Raw genomic sequence first — 23,757 nt, forward strand, 5'->3', positions numbered from 1 at the left:
AAAAAAAAAAAAAAATATGTTTTAAGTGAGTTTTCAATAGGGAGTCTTTATTAAGTAGAGAAAGTTCCTTTTTATTTCTAGTTTGTTGAAAAAAGGCTTTGATCATGAAAGGTTGCAGAGTTTTGTCCATTGCTATTTCTGTGTCTTTCGAAATGATTTTGTTTTTCCTTATGAATGTGGTGTATTCCATTTGGTGTTTGGATGTGAAATCAGCTTTCCTGGGGCACCTGGGTGGGTGACTCACTCAGCTGAGCATCCAACTTTGCTCAGATGCCTTGCTCTCTCTCTCTCTCTCTCTCTCTCTCTAAAATAAAAAAAAAAAATTAAAAAAAATCAGTCTTGCGTTCCTGAGGTAATATGACTTGGTCATGGTGTGTATATTTTTTATGTGTTACGTTAATAAATTTATTAATATTTTGTTGAATATTTCATCTTTATTCACAAGGGATATTGGTTTGTAGTTTGGTGTCTATCAGATTTTGCTATCAGTGTAAGTTTACTCAGAATGAGTTTGGATTTGTTCTCTTTAATCTTTTGGAAGTGTTGGTAACAGATCAGTATTAATTTTTTGTTAATTTTGTAGTATTCACTAATGTAACCTGGTGGTACTGGACTTTTTTTTGTGGGAGTTTTTCGTGTGTGTGTGTGTGTGTGTGTGTGTGTGTGCGCGCGCTGTGGGGGGCTGGTGGGCAGACAGAGAGGGAAAGAGAATTCCAAGCAGGCTCTGCACTGTCAGCAAAGATCCCATGTGGAGCTGATCCTATGATCTATGAGATCATGACCTGAGACAAAATCAAGATTCAGATGCTCAGTGGATAGAGCCACCCAGGCATCCCTGTTTTTTGTGTTTGTTTGTTTGTTTGTTGTTGTTGTTTTAATAAATTCAATCTCTTGCTATTGATCTCTTCAGATTTTCTGTTTTCCTTCTTGAGTTTGGTAATTTTAGTTTTCTAGGAATTTACCTCTTTTATCTAAGTGATCTAATTTTTAACATGTAGTTGTTTATAGTATGTTCTTACAATGCTTTTATTTCTATAAAGTAAGTAGTGATATCTCCTCTTTCATTTCTGATTTTGTAATTTGAGTCTTCCCTCTTCTCCATTTAGTCAATTTATCTAACGGATTGTTCATTCTGTTTGCATTTGCAAATTATTAACCTTTGGTTTTGTTCATTTTCTCCCATTTTCTATTCTCTAATTTGCTAATTTTCACTCTTAACTTTTTTTGCCTGGCCTTCTTCCTATTTTGGCCTTAGTTTGTTATTTTCCTAGTTTGTTAAAATGGATAAGTAGATGATTGATATAATATATTTTTTTCTGATTAATATAATTAATCTTTTTTTCTTTTTAATATAGGCATTTATATTTCCTTATATAGGCATTATATTTAGTCATTATATTTCCTCTTGATTCTCGTCTACTTGTATTGTCATTTTTTTCATATGGAAGAATTAATAATCCTCATTGTGATTTCTTCTTTAACACATTGTTTCTTAGAAAAGTGTTGTGTAATTTACACACACATGCACGCACACAGATTCCCTAAATTTCTGGTGGTGGTTAACTTCTAATTTAATTTCATTGTGTTAGAAAATTATTTTTAATGAGTTTATTTGGGTGATGTCTCCCGGTACATGCAGTTGGTTCATAGTGTTGTTTAACTCTCTGCTGCTAGTAATCTGCTTAGTTTTTCTATCCTTTATTGATAGTGTGTGTATCAAAGTATCCATTATTGTTGAATTATTTGTTACTGTATCAGGTTTAGTTTCATGTAATTTGGGGATATTTTGTTAACTGCATATGTATTTTTTATTGTTATATCTTCCTAAGGTGTTGACCCTCTTATTATTATGTTTATTTTTATCTCTGATATGATTTTTTTCCTTTCAAAGTCAGTTTTTTTTTTCTGGACATTAGTATATCCTCTCCAGCTCTGTTATAGTTTTTATTTGCACTATTTCTCTTTTCCCATCCTTTTACTTTGAACCAGTGCGTATCTTGGACTCTAAACTGTCATTTGTACAAATACAATTATATACTTTTTGAGAATGTAATTGCTCTTTTTATTAAATATTCAATGTTTTTTTTTGAGAGAGAAAGAATGTGGGGGAGGGGCAGAGTGAGAGGGAGACAGGATCTGAAGCAGGCTCTGCGCTGACAGCAGAAAGCCCAATGTGGGGCTCATACTCACAAACCATGAAATCATGACCTGAGCCAAAGTCGGCCACTTATCCAGCTAAGCCACCCCAGCACCCCAGAATATAATTGCTTTTTCAATCAATTAAGAGAAGAGCAAAGAAGAAATATCCAATTATTTTGTCTTTTAAAACTACCTACATGATTAGCTGTACTGGCATGTTTTGTTTCTTCTTTTGGATTGAGTCATTTTCTGATTTTACTTGTTTTAGCCTAAATGAACTTCCACTAGCATTTCCTAAAGTTATGTCTGCTAACAAAGAACTTATTTTGAAGTAGATTTAGTTTCATTTTTCATTCTTTACAGATTTTTTTTTTAATCTTTAAAAGCTTTTTTTGTTTTCTTTTGTTGGATATATATTTGGTGTGAGACAGATTTTTTTCTTTAGTTTCAACACTTTGAAAATGTCATCCCATTCCCTTCTCCCTTTCATTGTTTCCGATGAGAAATAAGCTGTTAATTTTTTGTGGTTATCTTGTATGTGATGAATCATTTTCCTACTGTTTTCAAAATTGTTTTTGTCTTTCAACATTTGACTGTAATATGTTTGGGTGTATATCTCTTTTAGTTTTTCCTACATGGAAGTCACTGAGCTTCTTACATGTGTATATTCTATTTCATTACTTTGGGAAGTTTTCAGCTATTATTTCTTTAGGTATTTTTTATTCTCCTCTTTCTTTGTGTTACTTTCACTATATACATGTTGATCTGTTTAATAGTGTCCCACATTTTTCTGAGGCTTTATTCATTTTTCTTAATTACTTAAATGCTGTAGTTTAATTCCATGGTCTTTATTGATATTTCTTCAGACTTACTGATTATGTCTTCTCTCAGTTCAAGCCTACTCTTCAAAACCTCTGTGGAGTTTTCCTTTTTTGTTGTTTTACTTTTCTACTCCAGAGTTTCCTGTTACTTCTCTTGTATAATTTCCCTCTCTGTTGGTACTGTGTGTTTTATGAGATACTTTTAATTATTTAAGCATGATATTCTTTAGTTCTTTAATTATTTTTACAATTGGTGCTTTGAAGTCTTTCTCTAGTCCAGTCTAACTTCTGGGCCACATTAAAGTCAGTTTTTACTGACTCCTGTTTTCCTGATGTATGTGACCCAGTTTCATATTTCTTTCCATGTCTAGTAATTTTTTACTGACAACTAGACATTGTACATATTTGTGTTTTCAATCCTTAGGAGACTTTGTGTTTTTGCTGATCATTTAGTGAAACCTGTTTCTTTTGAATTGTGCAGCTTCTGTTTTTGCTCTGCAGAGCAAAATGGATGTTCACATACTCTTTCTGACTACCAGAAATGACTGTTTTTAAGCCACGACCTCTTTCTTTCCTTTCCTGATTTCTGTTTTGTGATTCTGACTTGTGTGTATTTTATTATATCTAGCTGGTAGTTTCTGTTAATTTCTAGTTGATTCCTCTGTCATTCTGACAGTGCCCTAAAGTACCCACTGATCCAGTTACCGACCAGTTATCATTTCTTTTGGCAGACAGAACTAGTTTGTGTGCCAGAGTCTTGCTGTAACCTGTCATAGACCCTATGGACTATGCACAGGCCCTGGAAGAGTAGGATGCTGAATTTGCTCTTTATTGGCTTCCTCACCCAGATCCCTTTCACAGCTGGAGCTATGTATGAGGGAAAGAAGGTGGGCACTATTCTGCTACATGGTTTTGACACTGTTACTCAGTAGAGATCTTCTCTGACATGGAGTTCATGAGCATGAGATAGTCCAGTGTTTATACCTCTTAAATATCTCTGGAATAGTTCTTTTGCTTCAGGGATGTAGGAGAGATGGTAACTGGCATTTGACTTCTGAGCTCAACTGAGCAGCTGTCCTGTAGTACAGAGCTGCGGAGGAAAGGAGGATTGCTTTTTTTTTTTTTTTTTTTGAGCTGCCCTATTTATGTGATATAAGCTTTCTGCAGCACGGAGCTGTGGAAAATAGGATCTATTAATATTCACCAGCTGCCAAGACCACCAGGAAGAGTCTTTTACACTAATAGGTTGGGGATGATGGGAACTGTCACTCAGCTGCCGAGCCTGCTTAAAAAGTTCTTCTGCACAGCTCAGCTCTGGGTGGATGGGCGAAATCCCTAGGGTTTAGTTCATAGTTTCCCCTACATTCCTACCAGGTTTCTATAAACTTTATTGAATAAATGTTGCTCAATTTATTATAAGCCCTTTGATAAATCTCCAGAGAATTTGAATGATTGTTTTTGCTTAAAAGATATCTATCTGGGGTAGAGGTTTCTCTGAACTCCTAATATCACCATTCCAGAAGTCCCACCCCCCTCCCTTGTATCTTTTCATCCATATTAAAATAGTGGTTACTTATTACATATGTTCTTCATCTAAAAATTATTATCTGATGATCAGTGAATATCTGGGAGTCATGGCATTTTTTTTTTTGTATTTCTCCCTGTACTGACAAGAGTTAAAGATTTGTTTACATCATCTTGTCATATATGAGTACCTTGACCCTTGGATCATGCTGGTTTCTTTTATGCTTTACTAAAATGTGATACTTTTTTTTTAATGATTAAATTCTAATACTCTAACTCTTAGGGGTTTTAGAATATGTTTTGGAGTTTTGTTTCAGGAAATTAGCATGGATTCAAATATTAATTTAAAACTTAATCATTTAAATACTAATCATAGTTTTACATTGGTAATAAAATAAAAGAAAAAATCATTAATTTTCAGTACATTTGGTTAGCATATTTTGTGTACCTAACAGAATTCAAATGAAATAGCACTTTTGAAGGCTCCCAAATGATGTGACCAACAGTTTATGATTTCAAATAGAAATAAACTATGTTGTGACTTAAACTTCTCACAAGGAATTGAAAATTATGTTTTACCTTTAATTAGTCCTATGAAGGTTTCCTTTGGAGATATTGTGGGTTTGGTTCCTGACAAGCACAGTAAAGTGAATATTGCAATAAAGTGATCCAAATGAATTTTTCATTTTCCCATTGCATATAAAAGTTATGTGTACACCATGCTATAGTCTATTAAGTGTGCAGTAGCATTATGTCCAAAAAATATATACCTCAATTAAAAAATACTTTATTTCAAAAAAATGCTTACCATCATTTGAGAGTTAGGCTAGCCATTACTTATTTATTTATTTATTTAAAAATTGTTTTTGACATTTATTTATTTTTGAGACAGAGAGAGACAGGGCACAAGCTGGGGAGGGCCAGAGAGAGGGGGAGACCCAGAATCTGAAACAGGCCCCAGGCTCTGAGCTGTCAGCACAGAGCCCCATGCGGGTCTCGAGCCCACAGACCACAAGATCATGACCTGAGCCAAAGTCGTGTGACTAACCGACTGAGCCACTCAGGAGCCCCTATTTATTTATTTTTTTTAAAGTTTACTTATTTATTTTGAGAAAGACAGAGACAGCGCAAGTGGAGGAGGGGCAAGATGAGAGAGAGAGAGGGAGACAGGAGGATCCTAAGCAGGCTCCCACTGTCAGCACGGAGTCTGACATGGGGCTTGAACTCACAAAACCGCGAGATCACAACCTGAGCCAAAACCAAGAGTAGGACCCTTAACAGACTGAGCCACCCAGGTGTGGCTAGCCATAATTTCCTTTTGCTGGTGGAAGGTCTTCCCTTAATGTTTGTGGCTACTGACTGATTGGGGTGATGGTTGCTGAAAGTTTGGGTAGCTGTGGCAATTTCTTAAAATAAGATAGCAATGATTTGCCACATCAGTTGACTCTTCCTTTTATGAATGGTTTCTCTGTAACATGTGATGGTATTTGATAGCATTTTACCCATAGTAGAACTTTTTTCAAAATTGGAGGTAGTCCTCTCAAACCCTGCCACTGCTTAATCAGCTAAGTTGGCCTGATATTCTAAATCCTTTCTTGTCATTTCAACAATCTTGACAGCATTTCACCAAGAGTAGATTGATCTCAAGAAACCACTTTTCTGTGCTCATCAGTAAGGAGTCATTCCTTATCTGTTAAAGTTTTATCATAAGATTGCAGCAGTTTAAATATAATAATAATGAAAAAGTTTGAAATATGAGAATTATCAAAATATGACAGAAAGGCATGAAGTGAGCAAATGGTGTTGGAAATATGGTGCCAGTACGTTTGCTTGATACAGGGTTGCCACAAACCTTCTATTTATTTAAAAAAAAAATGCAGTATCTCAAGTGAAATAAGATGAAGCATAATAAAACAATGTACTTACATGTATTCAATAGATTTGCTGACTATATCAAATTGGAATTCAGTTATTTTAGTAAATCCTTATTCATACGTCAAACTATCCATTATAGGAACTGGGTGAAGAAAACCTACAGTCCAATTGTATAAAACAACTTTGAGATCCAAAGTTATTTTGTACTATTATTGTGTATTACACACTCATATTCTTATCTTTTTCTAATTTTAATAATGATATATAATACTTTAGATGTTTTTATTCTGTGATTTCCCAAAAGAGTATTGCATTTCTACATAAATTTATAGTTTGAGATAGCCAAGTATTTCTGTTGGTAGAGCTAATTGATTATTTTAAAGTCAGACAAACTTGATTAAGCTCCAGCTCTGATACTTAATAACAGTGTGACCTTAGGCAGTTCTTACATATAAATTCTAGTTTCCTCATAAATAAATGAGGGAATAAAGCTTAGAACCTATTCATAGGAGCATTGAGAGGATCCAGTGAGATACTGTATATTGCTTGGCTAATAATAATGCTATTAATAAATATCAGTTAATACATTTATCATTGTTATTCCAATTCTTTAGTATAGCAGTTTCAATGCAATATCATTATCTTACAGCTGATTATTAGTTAGTTTATTTTTCAAAGTGATGCAATGTGAATTCTTGTTTCAGTTTTCTTTTTAGAAATATCCACTTAAGGGAAAGAGATTGTGGATCAGCCCTTCATATTCCTGGGCTCCTGTTAAAAAGCCAGCATTCTTCTGTTCATTTAGAAAACAAATAACTTGCTCCAGATTGATGAAAAGGACATGAGAAGTTCTGTTAAAGTACAGCAGAAAACAAAGCTAAAATTAAGCTAATGTGCTATATATGCCAACTTTTCCCACAATGTTTACTTAATTTTGTTTACTTTTTCTTTTATGTCATGATTTTTAAAATCTTTTACTCTGATAATTAACAGGAGTAAAATCAATGTAGATCTTGGAAGGCTTTCCATAGGAGCATGCCACATCTAAGATTGTTTACATAAGAATTTTCCTTTACCTGTTTAATTGTGTTTTTGTCTTGAAATTGTCATTCTTCATTATACACACTGACTTACACTTCACAGTTCTTTTATGTCTGTAGTTTTCTCTATCAAGGATTACTATCCAAGATGTAGACTATCTTAATTTTTTTTTTGAAGATAACAAGCAGCTGTATTACTGTGAGCACTTCTTGTTTAAGTTGCCCTTAACAGTTGTCACTGTCAGGATTTCTTAATCCATTGTTTTTCACCTTTTTTCAGCACATAATAAGTTACTTGTGATGCTTTTTTGAAACACAAATGCCAAGGCAGATTTCATCTCTAGAAATTCTAAATCATTTGATGTTGGTAGGATCTTAGTATCTACATTTTCTTTAAAGTTCTAAAAGTCATTCTGCTACCCCCTGGGGAGGGGCAGTTAATCATTGTTTTATCACTTCATATTTATTTGCCTGTCAAAATAGTCTATCTCTCAACTTGTTTCCATTTTTTCCCTATTTTCATCATCTAGTGTGGAACTTGTCAAGGTTGTGTCTCTGTGTGTGTTTCTCACTAAAATCGCTGTGAAAATCTTCTGTAGAATAAAGATCAGAGATACTCTAACAGAATTAAGTGACTGCTCTTTGATTTTTAAGGTTGAAAAATTAGCAAAAGTTTTAGTTATAACCAAAAAACTAGGATTTATCCTACACTGATTTTTTTTAACTTATGTCTTGTTTTTAACCAATGTGGGTGAGTGATCACAATAAGAAAAATTTTCTTTATAAAAGTGGAGGATTGGTATAGTAGCACGAGAGACTACCAAAGAAAGTAATACATGGAAAACATACAGGTGTATTTGCTAAAACAGATTTAATTCTGTAACTTAAGGAAAAAGATGTCTTATCTTTTAAAGAGAAATTGTCTCACTATCTCCATCTCTTATACAGATGGGTTTGTCTCTTTTCTTTTCAGAAATATCTAAGTATGTATCTGTTCAGTTAATGCATTGGATATAAGCACTTGAACTAAAGCTATTTTAGATACTGACATATTCTTAAAATGACTTTTCTTTTTATCCTAAAGAACTTTTGGGAAGAATTTTCCAAAGGAAGTAGTAATTTACTCAGTATGTTAAAGTTCAAAGCTGGAACTATTGCTAACATGCTGTTACAGTGAGTGGAAAGTGCTCAAGAAATTAAATTAATTAAATTAAACATATTGCTTTTATTTTATCTTACTTTGAGTCTCATTCATTAAAAATTCCAATTTGACAGAAATAAGATCTGAACATATTTCTTGGTTAACAGTTTTGTTTTACTACTGTATACAGACACTGACAAGACTCCTCCCCCCTTCCTTGTGTGTGTGTGTGTGTGTGTGTGTGTGTATGTATTTGTGTGTGGTGTTTGCTTTAAGGTAGAACAATTAGAGGGGCGCCTGGGTGGCCCAGTTGGTTAAGCATCCGACTTTGGCTCAGGTCATGATCTCATGGTTTGAGGATTCATACCCGGCGTCGGACTCTGTGCTGACAGCTAGCTCAGGGCCTGGAGCTTGCTTCAGATTCTGTGTCTCCCTCTCTCTCTCTGACCCTCTTCTGCTCATGCTCTCTCTCTCTCTCTCTTTCTCAGAAATAAATTTTTAAAATTTAAAAAAAAAAAGGTAGAACAATTAGTTTTTTCTTGTGATATTCTTCTATATAGAGTTTTTTATTTCATCCTGAAGTTACATTTATAAATTATTTTCTTGGTTCTGTCACAACTTGTGTATTTTTTAAATTAAATTTTACTGTTGTTATTTTTGTTTAAATGTAAGGAATTCAGATATTTTTCAAATCATAGCAGATACGAGAAGTATTCAAAATTATTGAATTTTGACCTAATTGACAGATTAGCAAAAAATGGTGATTAGAATTGCCTGAGAGGTACCTGGGTGGCTCAGTTGTTTAAGTGTCTGGCTCTTGACTTCAGCTCAGGTCATGATCTCACAGTTTGTGAGTTCAAGACCGACATCAGACTCTGTGCTGACAGCACAGAGCCTGCTTGGGATTCTCTCTCACTCCGTCCCCACCCTGCTCCTGTGCTCTCTTTTTTCCTCTGTCTCAAAATAAATAAATAAACTTAAAAAAAAAAAAGATTAGCCTATAATGGGGACATCTGGGTAGCTCAGTTGGTTAAGCTTCCAATTCTTGATTTCAGCTCAGGCCATGATCTCATGGTTTGTGAGATCGAGCCCTGCATTGGACTCTGCATTGACAGCATGGAGCCTGTTTAGGATTCTCTTGCTCCCTCCCTCTCTGTCTCTCCCCTCAAGCTCTCAAAATAAATAAGCAAACTTAAAAATAAAATAAAAAGTAATAGCCTGAAAAAGACAAAGAAGAAAATATAGTTTGGTTTAGGATTTATATGCAAATACCAAATAAATTATAACTATACTGATTTTTAAAAAAAATTTTAAAATTTATTTCTGAGAGAGAGAGAGACAGCATGAGCAGGGGAGGGTCAGAGAGAGAGGGAGACATAGAATCTGAAACAGGCTCCAGGCTCTGAGCTAGCTGTCAGCACAGAGCCTGATGCAGAGCTTGAACCCACGAACCGCGAGATCGTGACCTGAGCCGAAGTCAGACGCTTAACCAACTGAGCCACCCAGGTGCCCCATAACTAGACTGATTTAAGATGTGTTATATGTTTCTTGGCCCTCTTGTGCCTAATCTAAACACTTTCTGTGCCTGTTTTTTGGTGATACGTAGTCCTGGTCATCACATTCTTCTTAAAGAGTTTTGTATTCAGTCTTCTCAAAATTTGAAGCTTTCTTTTCTCATCCTGGTGTTTTGTGTGATATTTACAAAGTGTATTCTTACAGGTATCCTTACAGATATCTACACATCTCAAGATGTGTCTAAACTGGGTATTTAGACACACACACCCCCATTCCTCTTTTAGTCTTTGTTTCGAAGTTTGATTGATGTGTTCATCTTTAATTCTGTGTATTACAAACCAGATGCTAAAACCAAAGAATGCTTGGCACATAAATAGTGCTTATAAATACCATCTTGACTACTTTAATGAGAAAATAAGAATGAGTAGATTCTTTTCTAGTCTTAGAACATCTCATGAAGAGAATTTCTCATGTATTTGCTTTCTCTTCCTGTTATGTTCAAATATGAGTATTGAATCAGATATGCCAGAGTTTTAATGTATTAGGCACATGAATTTTCTGCTACTCATAGCAGATGATGCAAAATTTGTACATAAACTTAAGTTTTTCTGTATTACCTTGAGTAAAATTCTTGATATATTCATTTTCCATGTTAGCCAGCCTTGGTTTTATTGAAAGTGTCAGTCCTCTCCATTTTCTGTAAAGATTAGGTACGTCTGAAATACCTTTTGGTAAGGATTGCTTTGAATTTTAGCAGTGTGTATGTTAAATGTCAGGCTGAAGTATCACATGCCTGCTGTATTCCATTTTTCAAAAGCATCTACTTGCTAGTGTTTTATTTGAACTCTTAAGTTGTTTGTACTGTTTTATAAGGGAGAGCATATTACATTTAGGAGACCAGTTTTTCCCAGGGTGTAGAATTACTTGTATTGTATAAAGTTCTGCTCCAAGGAGGGGGAAACAACTTTGTTTTCTCTTCTTTTGATATTTTCCCTTGATTAAAGTTGCTAACTTTTTGTGCAGAGAGGGGAGAAATAAATGTTTAAGACGTGTGAGACCTGTCCTATATCTTTTTTAAATTCCATTATTTTGTTAACCCAAAGGTATGAAATAAATTTATAGCTTTAGTTATTTGACTGAACAAGGATTCTCATAAATTCCAGCTTTTATCGTATGATCAGATTTTTCCTGGACAAATACAGATCTTTGCTGTTGCCAATAGACTTTGGCCTAACAGCATGCTAGATACTAGTGATTGGTTTGGAACTAACGACTTGGCTTGTCCGTTCTTATCCCTCCCACCAAACTTAACCTCGGCAGAGAATTGAGAAATTTGGTAGTTGAGAATAGTTCTGTGTGCCTCTGAGTTTCTTTGGGCTAAGCCAGAATTTTGCATGCAAGGCTATTCTTGTGGTTTTCCAGCTGAGCCAAAACCAAAAGGCATTGGAAATCTTGCAAGAGAACTTGTTCTAATATAGATTTAAAGCTTGCTTTTTTATATTGTGAGTGGTATATCAGCCTGAGAGTCAAAGGAATAAAAGGTGAAATACTCTTTACTGTATTGAGGATATAAATTTGAAATTTCTGCTGCAGAGCAGATATTGAAAAATACCTCCAAAGTTTTAAAAAAATGTAAATGAGGGGACTTATGTAGTTAGTTGTTTCTTAAGACAGGTAAGACCTGCCTTTTCCCCATTAGTTATTTTTGGCTTACCTTCTAAAATTCACTTTGAATGCTGTGGGTTCAACTTTTATATCCCATCAGGTTAGTATTTATAATTAATGTTGATCAGATTTGAAAATTTTATCAACATGAGCCCTGCTCACCCAGATGTTGATGATTAATTATAAGATTTTTGCTTATTATAAAAATTCAGGCTACTCTATGATAAGTATCTTCCATCCATAATAATACTGGCTCTCCATATTAACCCGAATGAAGCTTGACCTATTCTCATGGGACTGAAAGGGTTTTTTTGTTTTGTTTTGTTTTTGTTTTTCAAATTTTCCTTTTATCTAAGCTTAGTTAGGTTTCTACATCTAGTAATAATGCTAGAAGAGTGATTATATAGTGGTATCTGTAAAGAATATAATTTAATATATAATACATAAGTTATGTGGTTCTTAATCTCTCCTTCTTCTAATAAGGAATTGGAATAGACCTGATTTCTCAATTGACAATTCTGATAGAGCTGAATTGTCAGCAAGGTCTATCTGGATTCAGGCATTTTCAGTCCTAGTGCCTATAAAGTGTTAGGGGAAAAATTGATGATTTACTTTTATCCATTTTTATTTATTTATTTATTGGCCACCAATATTCTAGTTAGTGAAAGACTGCATATCTTAGTTCTTAGAGGCAGAAAAAATAAACTGATGAAAGTTTTTCTTATTCAATTTTCTAAATCCAAATGAGAATATCTACACAACAAGCTATTTTTAATTTTTTAAAATCTTTTGCCTATTTGAAAGGATACAAGAGAGGATTGATTAGCTATATTCTTTGAATTATGAGACAGAGACTCTGAGGAAGGAAAGTAGAGAGATGTAATAACCGTTGACATATGGGACAGTAGCATCTTAAGATGTCTGTGACATTTGTAACTAGTGTGCAACCAAGTATCATAATAGTAGGTTGTTTTGACTTTACATTTAAGTTCTTGTTAATCATTAGCTTTGGGGATACTTTATATATGAGAATATAGATTTTATACCAAGAATAAATGATCAGATCATAGGATTTACCCTTTTATTTTCAAAATATCTCTTTTTTTTTGACAAGATAACACGTATGCAGTATAAAATTCAAAAGGTATGGGAGCACCAAGCTCAAGTGTTATTCTGTTTTGTTGCTTTAGCAGTATATTCACGTAACCAAATGTTTTTAGTAATTAACCTATGGTAACAACCTAATGTAGTCTAATGTTCATCCAGCAAGCACCACTTTGTGCCATTGGTGAAATACTTCCATACCAGTCAGGATATTAACAGTTCTTCTGAACCACTTTAATGATTTTTGTCCCTTCTCCTGAGGCTTCTCTCTTACTCCATACAATTAAGCTAAAGCATGGCATTGCAGGAGGCTTTTAGTATCTGCTCCATTACTGGGCATGGTACTTCTGATTGTTTTGGTGCCCAATCTGATAGATTTTAAATAGTTTACATATCACCTCAAGTATTTTCACTTCTGTAGAAAAAAAACCCAGTGCAAGTATCTTATCTTGTCATCAACCTTATTCTCTTTATGACAGAAAAAAAATAAAGGAAAATTCAAACTTTGTTATTAAGTCCTCTAATAAAATTGGTTTTAATGAAACCTCTAACCTCTCTCCATGTTGATGGCTTTACAGTGGGAACAACATTCTTTTCTATTCTTTGAGATCTATATTTAATGAATCATGTTCCTCCTTGGAACATTAATGAATATGTATTTAAGCTAAATATTTCTGACATTTAGATAGGTTTCTTTTTTCCCACGGTCTCTGATATTTCAGCAAATGAGATGCATAGTTTTTGATGCAACCTGGTGATCTGTTGTTTTAGTCACAATTCTTTTTTTTTTTCCTTCCTCTCTGCCCTCCTTCCTTTCTTCCTTCCATTTATTTTCTTTTCCTTTCCTTTCCTCTCCTCTCCTCTCCTCTCCTCTCCTCTCCTCTCCTCTCCTCTCCTCTCCTTTCCTTCCTTTTCTTTCTCTTCTTTCTTTCACTGTAGCTCTTACTCAAGTCACAAGGAACAATATTGTGGCATCTGAGGGTGAGGCATATCCATATGGCAGCTTTTCAGAATTTTAAAGTATCTGGAGGCAGACATGCAGAGGTCTGTGCTGTACTTAATTTTAGAAACTTCTTAATTTTAATGTGTTGTCCATGGCACAAAAGAAATTTTCACTGGGAGACTTTTGTGGTGTTTGAGGTAACAACTCTTATGTTACTAGAATCCCTTAACAACAAGGCCAACAGGAATGATTCCCTCTGTCCTGCAGATTTTCTTTGGCTTTCACAGCCTCCAAAACACTTTATAACATGGCTAGACTATATTGAATTTCCATGTTTAGATCTACACCCATAATTTAACATTTTTCTTTTTGAATTTTATAGTACTACTGTATGTAATTCAAATACATAGAAAAACCTGAAGATCACTGCAATTCCAAATATTTGAAATCTGTAACAGGATAGATTTTCAGCAGCCTCAACACAACCTTGTTAATTTTCCTTTTTTAAATGAATGAAAATGGAAAAGAGAAATTTTGTTTTTTAATCCATTTTCCTCATAATTTTAGGTAGTAGTTTCTGTCCTGTTTTCTAAAAAGAAGTATGACCAAATCCATCACTGTCATTCCTCAGACATACTTTCGAGAAATATGCACCTTCATTCTCCCCAAGAGAATGTTGAATTTAAGGACCTAACCTTTACCAGCCTGGGTAGCAGGAGATTATGAACCTAAACTTGAATTTGCAGCCAATTTTGAGTAAATGAAGGCCTTAAGTCCAGAATGAAGTCTTTTCTCTAGAGAGTTATACTTCCTAACCCTTCTTCCATTACACTTTTAAATCACCTCTCAATTATAGGTTTTAATCACATTATTTACTTTTTTTCCAACAAAATTTTCTAAAATATCTAAATATTATTTTCAGAGAGAGCCTAATGTCCTGTTCTGACACATCCATATGTATATATCTCAACTGGATTACTAGCTCACTCATCAAAGGCCTTTGTGTGTGTGTGTGTGTGTGTGTGTGTGTGTATACGTGTATATATATATAATATCAGTTTGACTTATGATACATCAAGCCTCCACACTACAGGTTATCAGAGCTATAGATTGATGTCTTAGGCACTAAAATTGGCAAAAGATATTTTTGATTAGTCAAGAGTCATTGAACAGGAAGACAAGTTGGAAACCAGGCTCAACATTTGGAGCCAAATTTAGTAATTTAGTTAGCTGCCATCATTTGGACACTCTTGTCTTCATTTTTATAGTCTCTGTTGCCAATCTATTTATAAAATGGAGAAAGTAAGTATTGTAGAAGAGCTGAATGCTAATAGAGTGTCCAGAGGAAGTTCAAGTATTACTTGCCAGATATACTTGTAAAATATCTATGGCACTTTTTGTGAGAATATGAAAAATACTCAACCTGTTCTTAGGATTAACTCCTCATTATCAGAGAGGAAAACTTCATTACTCTTACTTGTACTAAATTAAAAAATGTTTATACGTGGTACATTAATTATAAGTTCCTAATATTACTGTATCTGAGTCGCCCACAAAGATCAGTGCTATAGATTTTTATTCTTTAACAAATTGTCCTTTGATGGAGAAAGTTTTGATAGGATTTGAGTGTTTTTGGTCCTTTGCTTTACTTTGTTCAAAGATATTAAAAAATGGTTTAGGGGTGCCTGGGTGGCTCAGTTGGTTAAGCATTCAACTTCAGCTCAGGTCATGATCTCACAGTTCGTGGGTTCGAGCCCCACGTCAGGCTTTGTGCTGACAGCTCAGAGCCTGGAGCCTGCTTCAGATTCTGTGTCTTCCTCTCTCTCTGACCCTCCCCTGCTCACATGCTTGGTCTCTCTCTCTCTCTCTCTCTCTCAGAAATAAATTAAAAAAAAAAACATTAAAAAATTGTTTAAAAATGGTTTATAGATGCTTCTTGTTTAAATCCTTTAAAGGTTACTCTTCTCATTGCAGTGAGAATAGAATTAAAATACCTTTTCACTGTTCTCCATGATTCTGGTCTTTTACCTACTTTTCTGATCTCGGATTCACTTTTCAGGCATGGGGATCAACAAGACCAAAGCCCTGTGGTAAGAAATTTGACCTAGTTAAGGACAAAAAGAAGTCTGGTGTAGCTATAGCATCTGATGAAATTCTCTGGTTCATATGATCCACACTGGCCTTTTTTCTACTTCTTGACCTCATCTGCCTTATTTCTACTGTCGGACTTTGCATTTTTCCTTTGATGGAAATGTTCTTTCCCCAGACATTCACTATGGCTTAATTTCTATTCACTTGTGACATCTCAACTCTATTTGTGCCTCTCCACAGAGCTCTTTCTTGACTATCCTTTTTAAAAATTGTCTTTTCCAGTACTTTTTAAAATCCTGTCTTATTTTCTCCACAGCCTGTAACATCAGAAATGGCTTACTGTCCACTGTCCAGTCTTGCCCTCCCCACTCTCTTTACCCCCTTGCCAATAATGATAAGTTCAGGAGAGTCAAGCTCATGTCTGTTTTGTTCACTCTGTATCCCCAGTACCAAGAGCAGCATTTAGAATAAAGTATGCATTCAGTACACATTAGTTGAATAAATGAAGATTGAATAAATGAATAAGGGGCTTACTCTAAAAATAGAGTAAGTGCTTAGTTCACGAAGAGAAATCATTTCTTCGGGTTAGAACAGCTAAGACAAACTAGGAATTAAGTGGATAGATCTGAATTCAGTTCTTTGTTCCATAGAGTCTTTTTATGTGATATTGGGCATGTTTCTTCATCTCAGTGCTTGTTTCTTTATCTGTGAAACAAGGATGTAGAGCCCATGGAAAAAAGAAGGATGAATAGGTTGGTGAAATGACTGAGAGTCATTATTTTTCCATTTTTCATCAGTTGAGCAGGCTTTCCTTTTCAATAACAAACTTGCTTGCAATATGTTAGAAAAGCTGAGGCTATATTATAAGATATGCTAATATTTTAATAGCCTTGCAAAATTTAGAGTAATGTTTTGCTTATAAAGAGTACTTACGCAGAAAAAAACCATAAAAGTATCCCTTCAGAGTTTTAGCTTACTCATTTTGCAGATACCTTTTAGTTTTGATTATTTTATTTTTAGTTAAAAACTGGAAAAGATCTGAAATATATTTTTGGAAAGCAAACTTACATTTTTTCAAGAAGGGTGAAATTGTGCTTGATTTCAAATGACGCTTTACAACAATCATTTTGTACTACTGTATTCAAAAAACTGAACGAAGAATATAATTACAGACATCATTAACATCAATGACCCTTTACAACAATCATTTTGTACTACTGTAGTCAAAAAACTGAACGAAGAATATAATGACAGACATCATTAACATCAAAGTTTTAATAGTTTCTCTATGAAGAAGCAAATAATCAGGCATGGACATGCCAAAAATCATGATTTATATCTTCAGTTCATCCAACACATTATTTGTTTAATGTCTTCTATGTGTTAGGTACTATTGTAGATATATTGGGTAGCTACGTGAGTGAATTGAACAAAGATGTTCTTCTAGGGCTTAAATTTTAGTCAGGCTATTTATTCTATCCTTTGCTTCCAGCTTGCTCCATAACTTTATACCTTTCTCCATTTGTAAAGTATGACTTAGAGAAGATTGATACAGAAAATTTGGGTCTGGCTTTTAAAATCATCTAATTACTGTTGCCTAAAATTAGCTACAACATGTTCTTTTGAGGTTATATACTAAATACCAACATGATATTAATGTTTTTGGAGACCATCTGGTTCTTTAGACACATCTGCTTTGCAAATCTGGACAAGTTATTTAATTTGATCAGGCTGGATCAGATCTATAAGAATTGAGCTATTTCAAGAGAGAAGAAAAACTGTGGATTTGTTGAGACAGTGGACTGTAGTTTGGGTTGTAGTAGTATACTTTGGCTATACTTCTCATTTAAATTCCAGCATATATTCAATTCCATTAAAAATATGTACCTACTGCTTATGGTATTGGTTGGAGTACAGTGGTTTTTGACTTAATATATTTATTTTCTATGAGTCTAATAATTGTAGAATTTATAACATAATTTTCCTTCCAAGGACTTTGTGGTCCTTCACACACTTCATTTTATTTATTCAAAATTTGTCCTATGGAGTAGAAAGGATGGACATTTGTAGTCTAAAATAATAACTTTAAAAATTGAAATACCTGGTAGGGATTGAATGTGCTTAACAACAGATTTGGTACATGAACTTGGTATTTAACAGTTTGAAGCTTAGTGAACTTTCCAGTGAATATTGGTACTGTTCATATGATTTTTATAAAAAACATTCATCTTAGTAGAAGGATTATCATTCACCTGTATCTATTGCATGTGTGTGCTGTGTGTGCTAAAGAGTAAGTTATAATTCCTGCACTAAAGGAGCCTGTGCTCTTATTCATATATTTGAAATTCTTCTTAAAGAGGTATGGCTATTAGTTTTCCTTAAGCTCAGTGAATTAAATCCCCTTGGATGACACAAGACATCCTTGATAGAATTAAAACCTAAATATGTTAAAAACTAATAACACTTTCCCTGCCTTTAATAACATTTTTTCATTATAGAATGTGTGTATACCTCTTTGTTTTTCTGCCTCTACATACCATGAGCCTTAATTCTGTATCTTTGTTGAGAGTAGTTTAAAATAGCTTATAAAGGAAATAATTTTTTCAGATACTTCCCCATAGTGTTATTCCTTGTATCTTTGAAATTTGTAGACAAAAGCACAGAGGAAAAAAATAAGTTGCAGGGAAATGTTAAGATTAATGTTAATGTCCATTCTTCTAATAACAAAAAATTTAAAAGCCAACTACTATTGTATATTACATCTGAAAATAACTATCCAGTTATATAATGATGGATCATACTGTAAAAGCAGGTGGCTAGTATCAATTTGTGCTTTCGTGTGTCTCCATAATGATTAATATTATAGTTGTAAGTCAAGTTTTTGAAAATTATCTCTTTTGTTTGGACTGTGGCACTAATTATACAACGTTAAGTAGTATCAGACTAAATTTATGTCCCTTTTATAGATGGGTGGATTTAAATAACTGAATGGTCTACGATGAGGGGTTTTAACTCTATAAAAGGCTGGTTATTTCTGCATAGCTTTTTGCCATGTTCCATAACCATAGCTTTGGCTCTTATTTGACTCATTATCCTATGGTGCTTTGCCTCCTTGAAGTTTGGAAATAAATGAGTATATGGTGTGCAAACCAATCAATAGAAAACAATACTGTTCAATTGTGTGTCTTAATTATGGTGAGAAAATGTTTTGCTTTATTAACTGACATGTTCCTCAAAGGATATAATCTACTAAAGATCTCCATAATCTATAAAATCCACTAAAATAGGTTATTTAAGCTGTGAGATTATTTGAAACCATGGCAAACAGGAAAGTGAAAAAGTTTTCCATTAAGCAAAACAGTCTGTCATATCCAAGTTCCCAGAAAAGAATGGCATTTTTCTATCTACGAAACATGTCATGAATAAACCCAAGAGAATTGTTTATAACTATTGTTCTTTAAATTTCCTGAAGTCCAGCAAACACTATATTTTGCCAAAGGTAATTTATAATTTTATATTATCTAATCACAGGTTAAGTGGTTAAATTTTGTGGCCTTATATAAGTTAATCACCATGGACTCTTTAGAGGACATATAATGAATAAATGAAGGGCTAAAGTAGTTCTGTAAAGCATTTCTTTAAATTTTGGTTAAACCTCAGTCAGAACTTTATTTTCCTTTACTAATTTGCTAGTAATTATGGAGCTTCAGAGTGACAACTATTGAATTATAGGAGTGGTAGCCTCATCAGACAGTTTAACATTTGCAAAAAAAGTTAATTATCTGAAAATTTGGCACTTGAGTTTTAAAAAATATTTCTAAGTTTTAAAAAATACGTGCATATTTATTGAGCCCCTTAATGCATGTTGTTTCCAACCAAGTATATCTGTTTTCAAAACAGAGATTATTTAAGAGATTTGGCTTATTTTTCTTTTCTTGGTGAATGTGCCAGAGGTCTGTTTTCTATAAGACGTGTGTCTGTTTCAACTTACTATTTCGATTATGAGTAGTTTATTATCCAGATAGACCTTCAAAAATAGAATATTTGCTAAAGAATTCTTATGTATATGGTTGAATACATATTTTAGAATGATTTAGGATTTATAAATAGCATGTAATATAATATTGGGAACATGTTAAGTATAACATCTAATGCTTTCATAAAAAGGAAAGAAAAAAGATAATAATGTTTTAAGCATTTCCAATAAGGAAGTGAGTGGGCGGAACATCTTCAAACGCTGTTTTGGCTTCCCTTCGGACAGTGTTCACGTCTTTATATTTAACCGACTGAGGTTCCAGCATTTACACTACCCACTTAAGTTTGTCCAGTCTTCCAAGTTTTATTACTCTTTATGAATACTGCCTTGAGATTCTGACTTCCACACTTTGACTTTTACCTTTTTATATTAGGGGCGTGAACTTCCTGGGGGGCAGTTCTTTTATGTATGAAATGGCTCAGAGTTTCCATCTGCTTTTACTTGACTTGTGGTCTTGAAGATCATGCTTGGCCCATGGGATATTACGGTGTGCCGAGAGGATGTGGAGTTTTGTCAGCCAGTGAAATATGTCTGTTTTTTTTTTCTTTTTCTTTTTTTTTTTCTTTTTTTTTTTTTTCAGCAGCTTTCATACACTCCTCATCCTGTGTGGTCTTCACTGAACTGAATTTATATTTAACAGAACTGCTCACCCTCTTTATCATCCTCTATGACTTGAGCTTTTTTAAGGAGAAGGTGTGTGGAAGTAACATCTGAGCCAAAAAACTGTAGTGTTGGCAATAGGAAAACCTAAAACCGAAAGCTTAGAGTAGGTTATATATGAATGTGTTCAATATTCACAAATGTGTATTTTGTAATGCAGAAGAGTGTTGTATTTCAGATATGTACAACTGTCAAAAAAAATTCCCATGCCAACAGTAGACTCCAAGTTTTGTCTGTGGTCCAAATGACTTTTTTGCTTGTTTTTAGGCACTACTGCAGTCTTCAGTGAAGCAACAAGTAGAAGCTATTGAAAAACAGTACATTTCTGCAATTGAGAAACAAGCACACAAGTGTGAAGAGTTGTTAAATACTCAGGTAATAAAATTGCACATCCATTATATATTTATACTTTTCTTCTGACTCTCCTCCCCTGAGAGCTCTATAACTGTTTATTCAGTTTCGTGCCATTTACTTTCCTTGGTGTATTTTGGAGGAAAAAAAATATGCTTATGTAAACTTAATGTTAAAGTTTGGGGATTTTATGAAAGACTAAATATAGAGCTCAAGGCCTAAAATATGTGGCTCTTCCCCAAATTAATGATTCTTATGTTAATTTCTGAGTTACAGTAGTATTCATCAAATAGCAGAGGCAGAGAGATGACTAGGAACGTATTTTGGTATGTGAAATGATTTTTAGTGCTATGAGATTTACAAATAATATTTGAATTTTTAAAAGCACTTGTTTATGTTTGAGTTGCCTTTCATTGCATATAGACATTGGTTTCTATTTGAATTTTTCCATTGAATGTTTGTTTCTTTTTTTGATTTAATCTCTTAGAAGACATAAAGACATAATTACATTGAACAGTCAGTTGAAGAGCATTTATGGAGGTGTTGTAGTATAAATAATATATTCAAAAAATTCCCAGAAACAGTTGTAAGTAACATATAACTTGGTAGGTGAAAATAAAAACAGCTTTATTTAAAGGAACTCTTTTATATCATGAAAAGAAAACATAATAAGAATTTGGAAAACAAAGTTAGGTGTAGAATTTAAGTGGAGACTTATAAGTATGCCACCCCATTACCAAGATTAGGGTCAATTCTGTTAAATATTTTTCAGTGTCATTTTAATGAATAGCTTGGAAGAAGAAATACACAGGGAATGTTATAAATTTAATATAATAACTATACTCTTTTGGGTGTTGAAATGCTGGATCATCAGAGGTATGAAGTGCATGACTTTGTAAATAGACAGAAAAATCATAGAGAAGAGTTAAGGTCACAGAACTGCGAAATAGCATAAAGCATGTATTCGCCAGGGCAGGGCAGGTATGCCTGGTCTCTCTGGCTTCAGACAGCAAAGGTTTATATCTTACTCATGCTATAGATACATTGAGGATTGAATGAGGCTTTGGTCCCATCTTGTCCTCACCCTGGTATAGTTCCTATGTAGAACAATACCTGTTAACATTGCAGAGTGAAAAGAAGCCCAAATTTCCTACCAGTAGTTCAATATTCTGGACTGGAAATGACCCTTCCACTCTCAATATATATCTATAGTGCTTTACCTCATCCCCATAATGGGGTCAGGTAGTGAGATCCTACCATGAATCTGAAAGGGAGAGAGCAGATGTTATTTGGTAAACAGTATTAATTACACTACAGTTGGCTTTTATGGTTGCCAAATATTCTCAGTCTCCATCTTACAGGCAAATTTGCTTGCCCTGTGTCTCCTTGGGAGGAAATCTGAAAGTTCTGTCCAAGCTAAGACCTCAAGGTCAAAAGTCCAGGATCTTTGGATGATAGGCAGGGAATGATGTACCACAGTGTCTACATTATCAGGTCCAGATATATAGTCCCTTCCAACATAAAGACCTAGGAACTAAAATATATGTTGTTTACCTTCAGCATATTTAGTATGTAGTAGTAAGATTAAGGTATTTACTGTAAACACTCCCATTAGGAAGGATGAAGAATCAGAGATGCACAGCTATCACTGTTATGTAGCAATTTTGAAGTCTCAGTGGACAGATTAACTAAGATCTGTTATGGGGATAGGACTGCTCTTCGATTGACCATGATTTTCTGTTTAGGGTGTAGGGATAGGGTTTCTAGTCCATTGTTCTTCATGATTGTGTAAGTTTAAAATTTTTCAATATCTTTGTTGGCTATAACTAATATGAGTATTGGTGATTATGCCATTTCTCCGCCTGCTTTTTGACTATAGAAAATTGGGAGACATGGGTCACTTGAGATAGCAAATAGTGACAGTTCAGGAGAATGGTTCTTTTGGCTCCTTATCTGTTTCGTTACAATCAGCTCCATTTGTGAAAGGTAAACCCACAGTTATTTTAGGGAACTGCTTCCTATGTTTAATTTGTTTATATGATTTTGACCCCTATGCTTGCCCATTTGTCTATGTCTCTCTCTTTTTCTGATTATAGATAACTTTGTTTATCAAGCATGGATTTAAGAAATTCCAGTGATCTTTTTTCTCCAAACCATTTGTTCCAAATGAAAATACATACTGGACAGTAATAGTAACAGGCTTGTTAGGTCTCTGCTTGGAGACATTTTAATCCATTGAATCCTCAACAGTGGGTGTAGCTAATAGACACTTGATTCAGTACTTGCTGTAATATTGAATTTAGTTGGCCTCTGTTGCTCAAAGACCTTCTCAGTTGTTTCTTTTATAAGTTGAGGTTGGGAAGCTGGTAATTCCTGCAAGTCCTCCAATATCTGAACTTTTTCTGATACCTGTAATTCAATTCTTATGAATTGTCTTCTTGTGAATTCATTGCTGTACTTGTCTTTTCCTTAATGCCTTGTCAAAAATAGCCAATAGCAGAGCTAATAAATGAATTCAGCAAAGTTGCAGGTTAAAAGATTAACGCACAAAAATCAGTTGTATTTCTACACATTCTTGATGAATATTCAGAAAAGAAATTAAGAAAGCAATTCAGTATACAATAGCATATATTTACCTGGGAGTAAAGGAAGTGAGAGATTTGTCCACTGAAAACTACAAAACAGGCTGAAAGAAATTAAAAATAACCTAAGTAAGTGGAAGGATAGCCTGTGTTCATCATTTGGAAACATTTGGTGAAGAACACTCTAAGACTACCTCAGGACATTTAGAGTATGATGTTCAGTATGATGAAATGCCATTTAAAAAACCAAACCCTAAAAGGGGATGTGAT

General features: G+C 34.1%; 1 protein-coding gene across 1 annotated transcript in view; it reads left to right on the top strand.

The window, feature by feature from the left end:
- Positions 1–20,474: 20,474 nt before the first annotated feature.
- Positions 20,475–23,757, top strand: part of LOC120247399 (coiled-coil domain-containing protein 91-like) — a gene marked incomplete at its 5' end in the record, with an annotated part of 135,542 nt that continues 132,259 nt past the window's right edge. The window contains 2 exons of the mRNA XM_039255264.1: positions 20,475–20,587; positions 20,822–20,929. Of these exons, the coding sequence (XP_039111195.1) occupies positions 20,475–20,587; positions 20,822–20,929 (221 nt within the window). The remainder of the gene's footprint in view (positions 20,588–20,821; positions 20,930–23,757) is intronic.

The sequence above is a fragment of the Hyaena hyaena genome, unplaced genomic scaffold (assembly GCF_003009895.1).
Source record: "Hyaena hyaena isolate Hyena2069 unplaced genomic scaffold, ASM300989v1 scaffold_520, whole genome shotgun sequence".
NCBI lineage: Eukaryota > Metazoa > Chordata > Mammalia > Carnivora > Hyaenidae > Hyaena > Hyaena hyaena.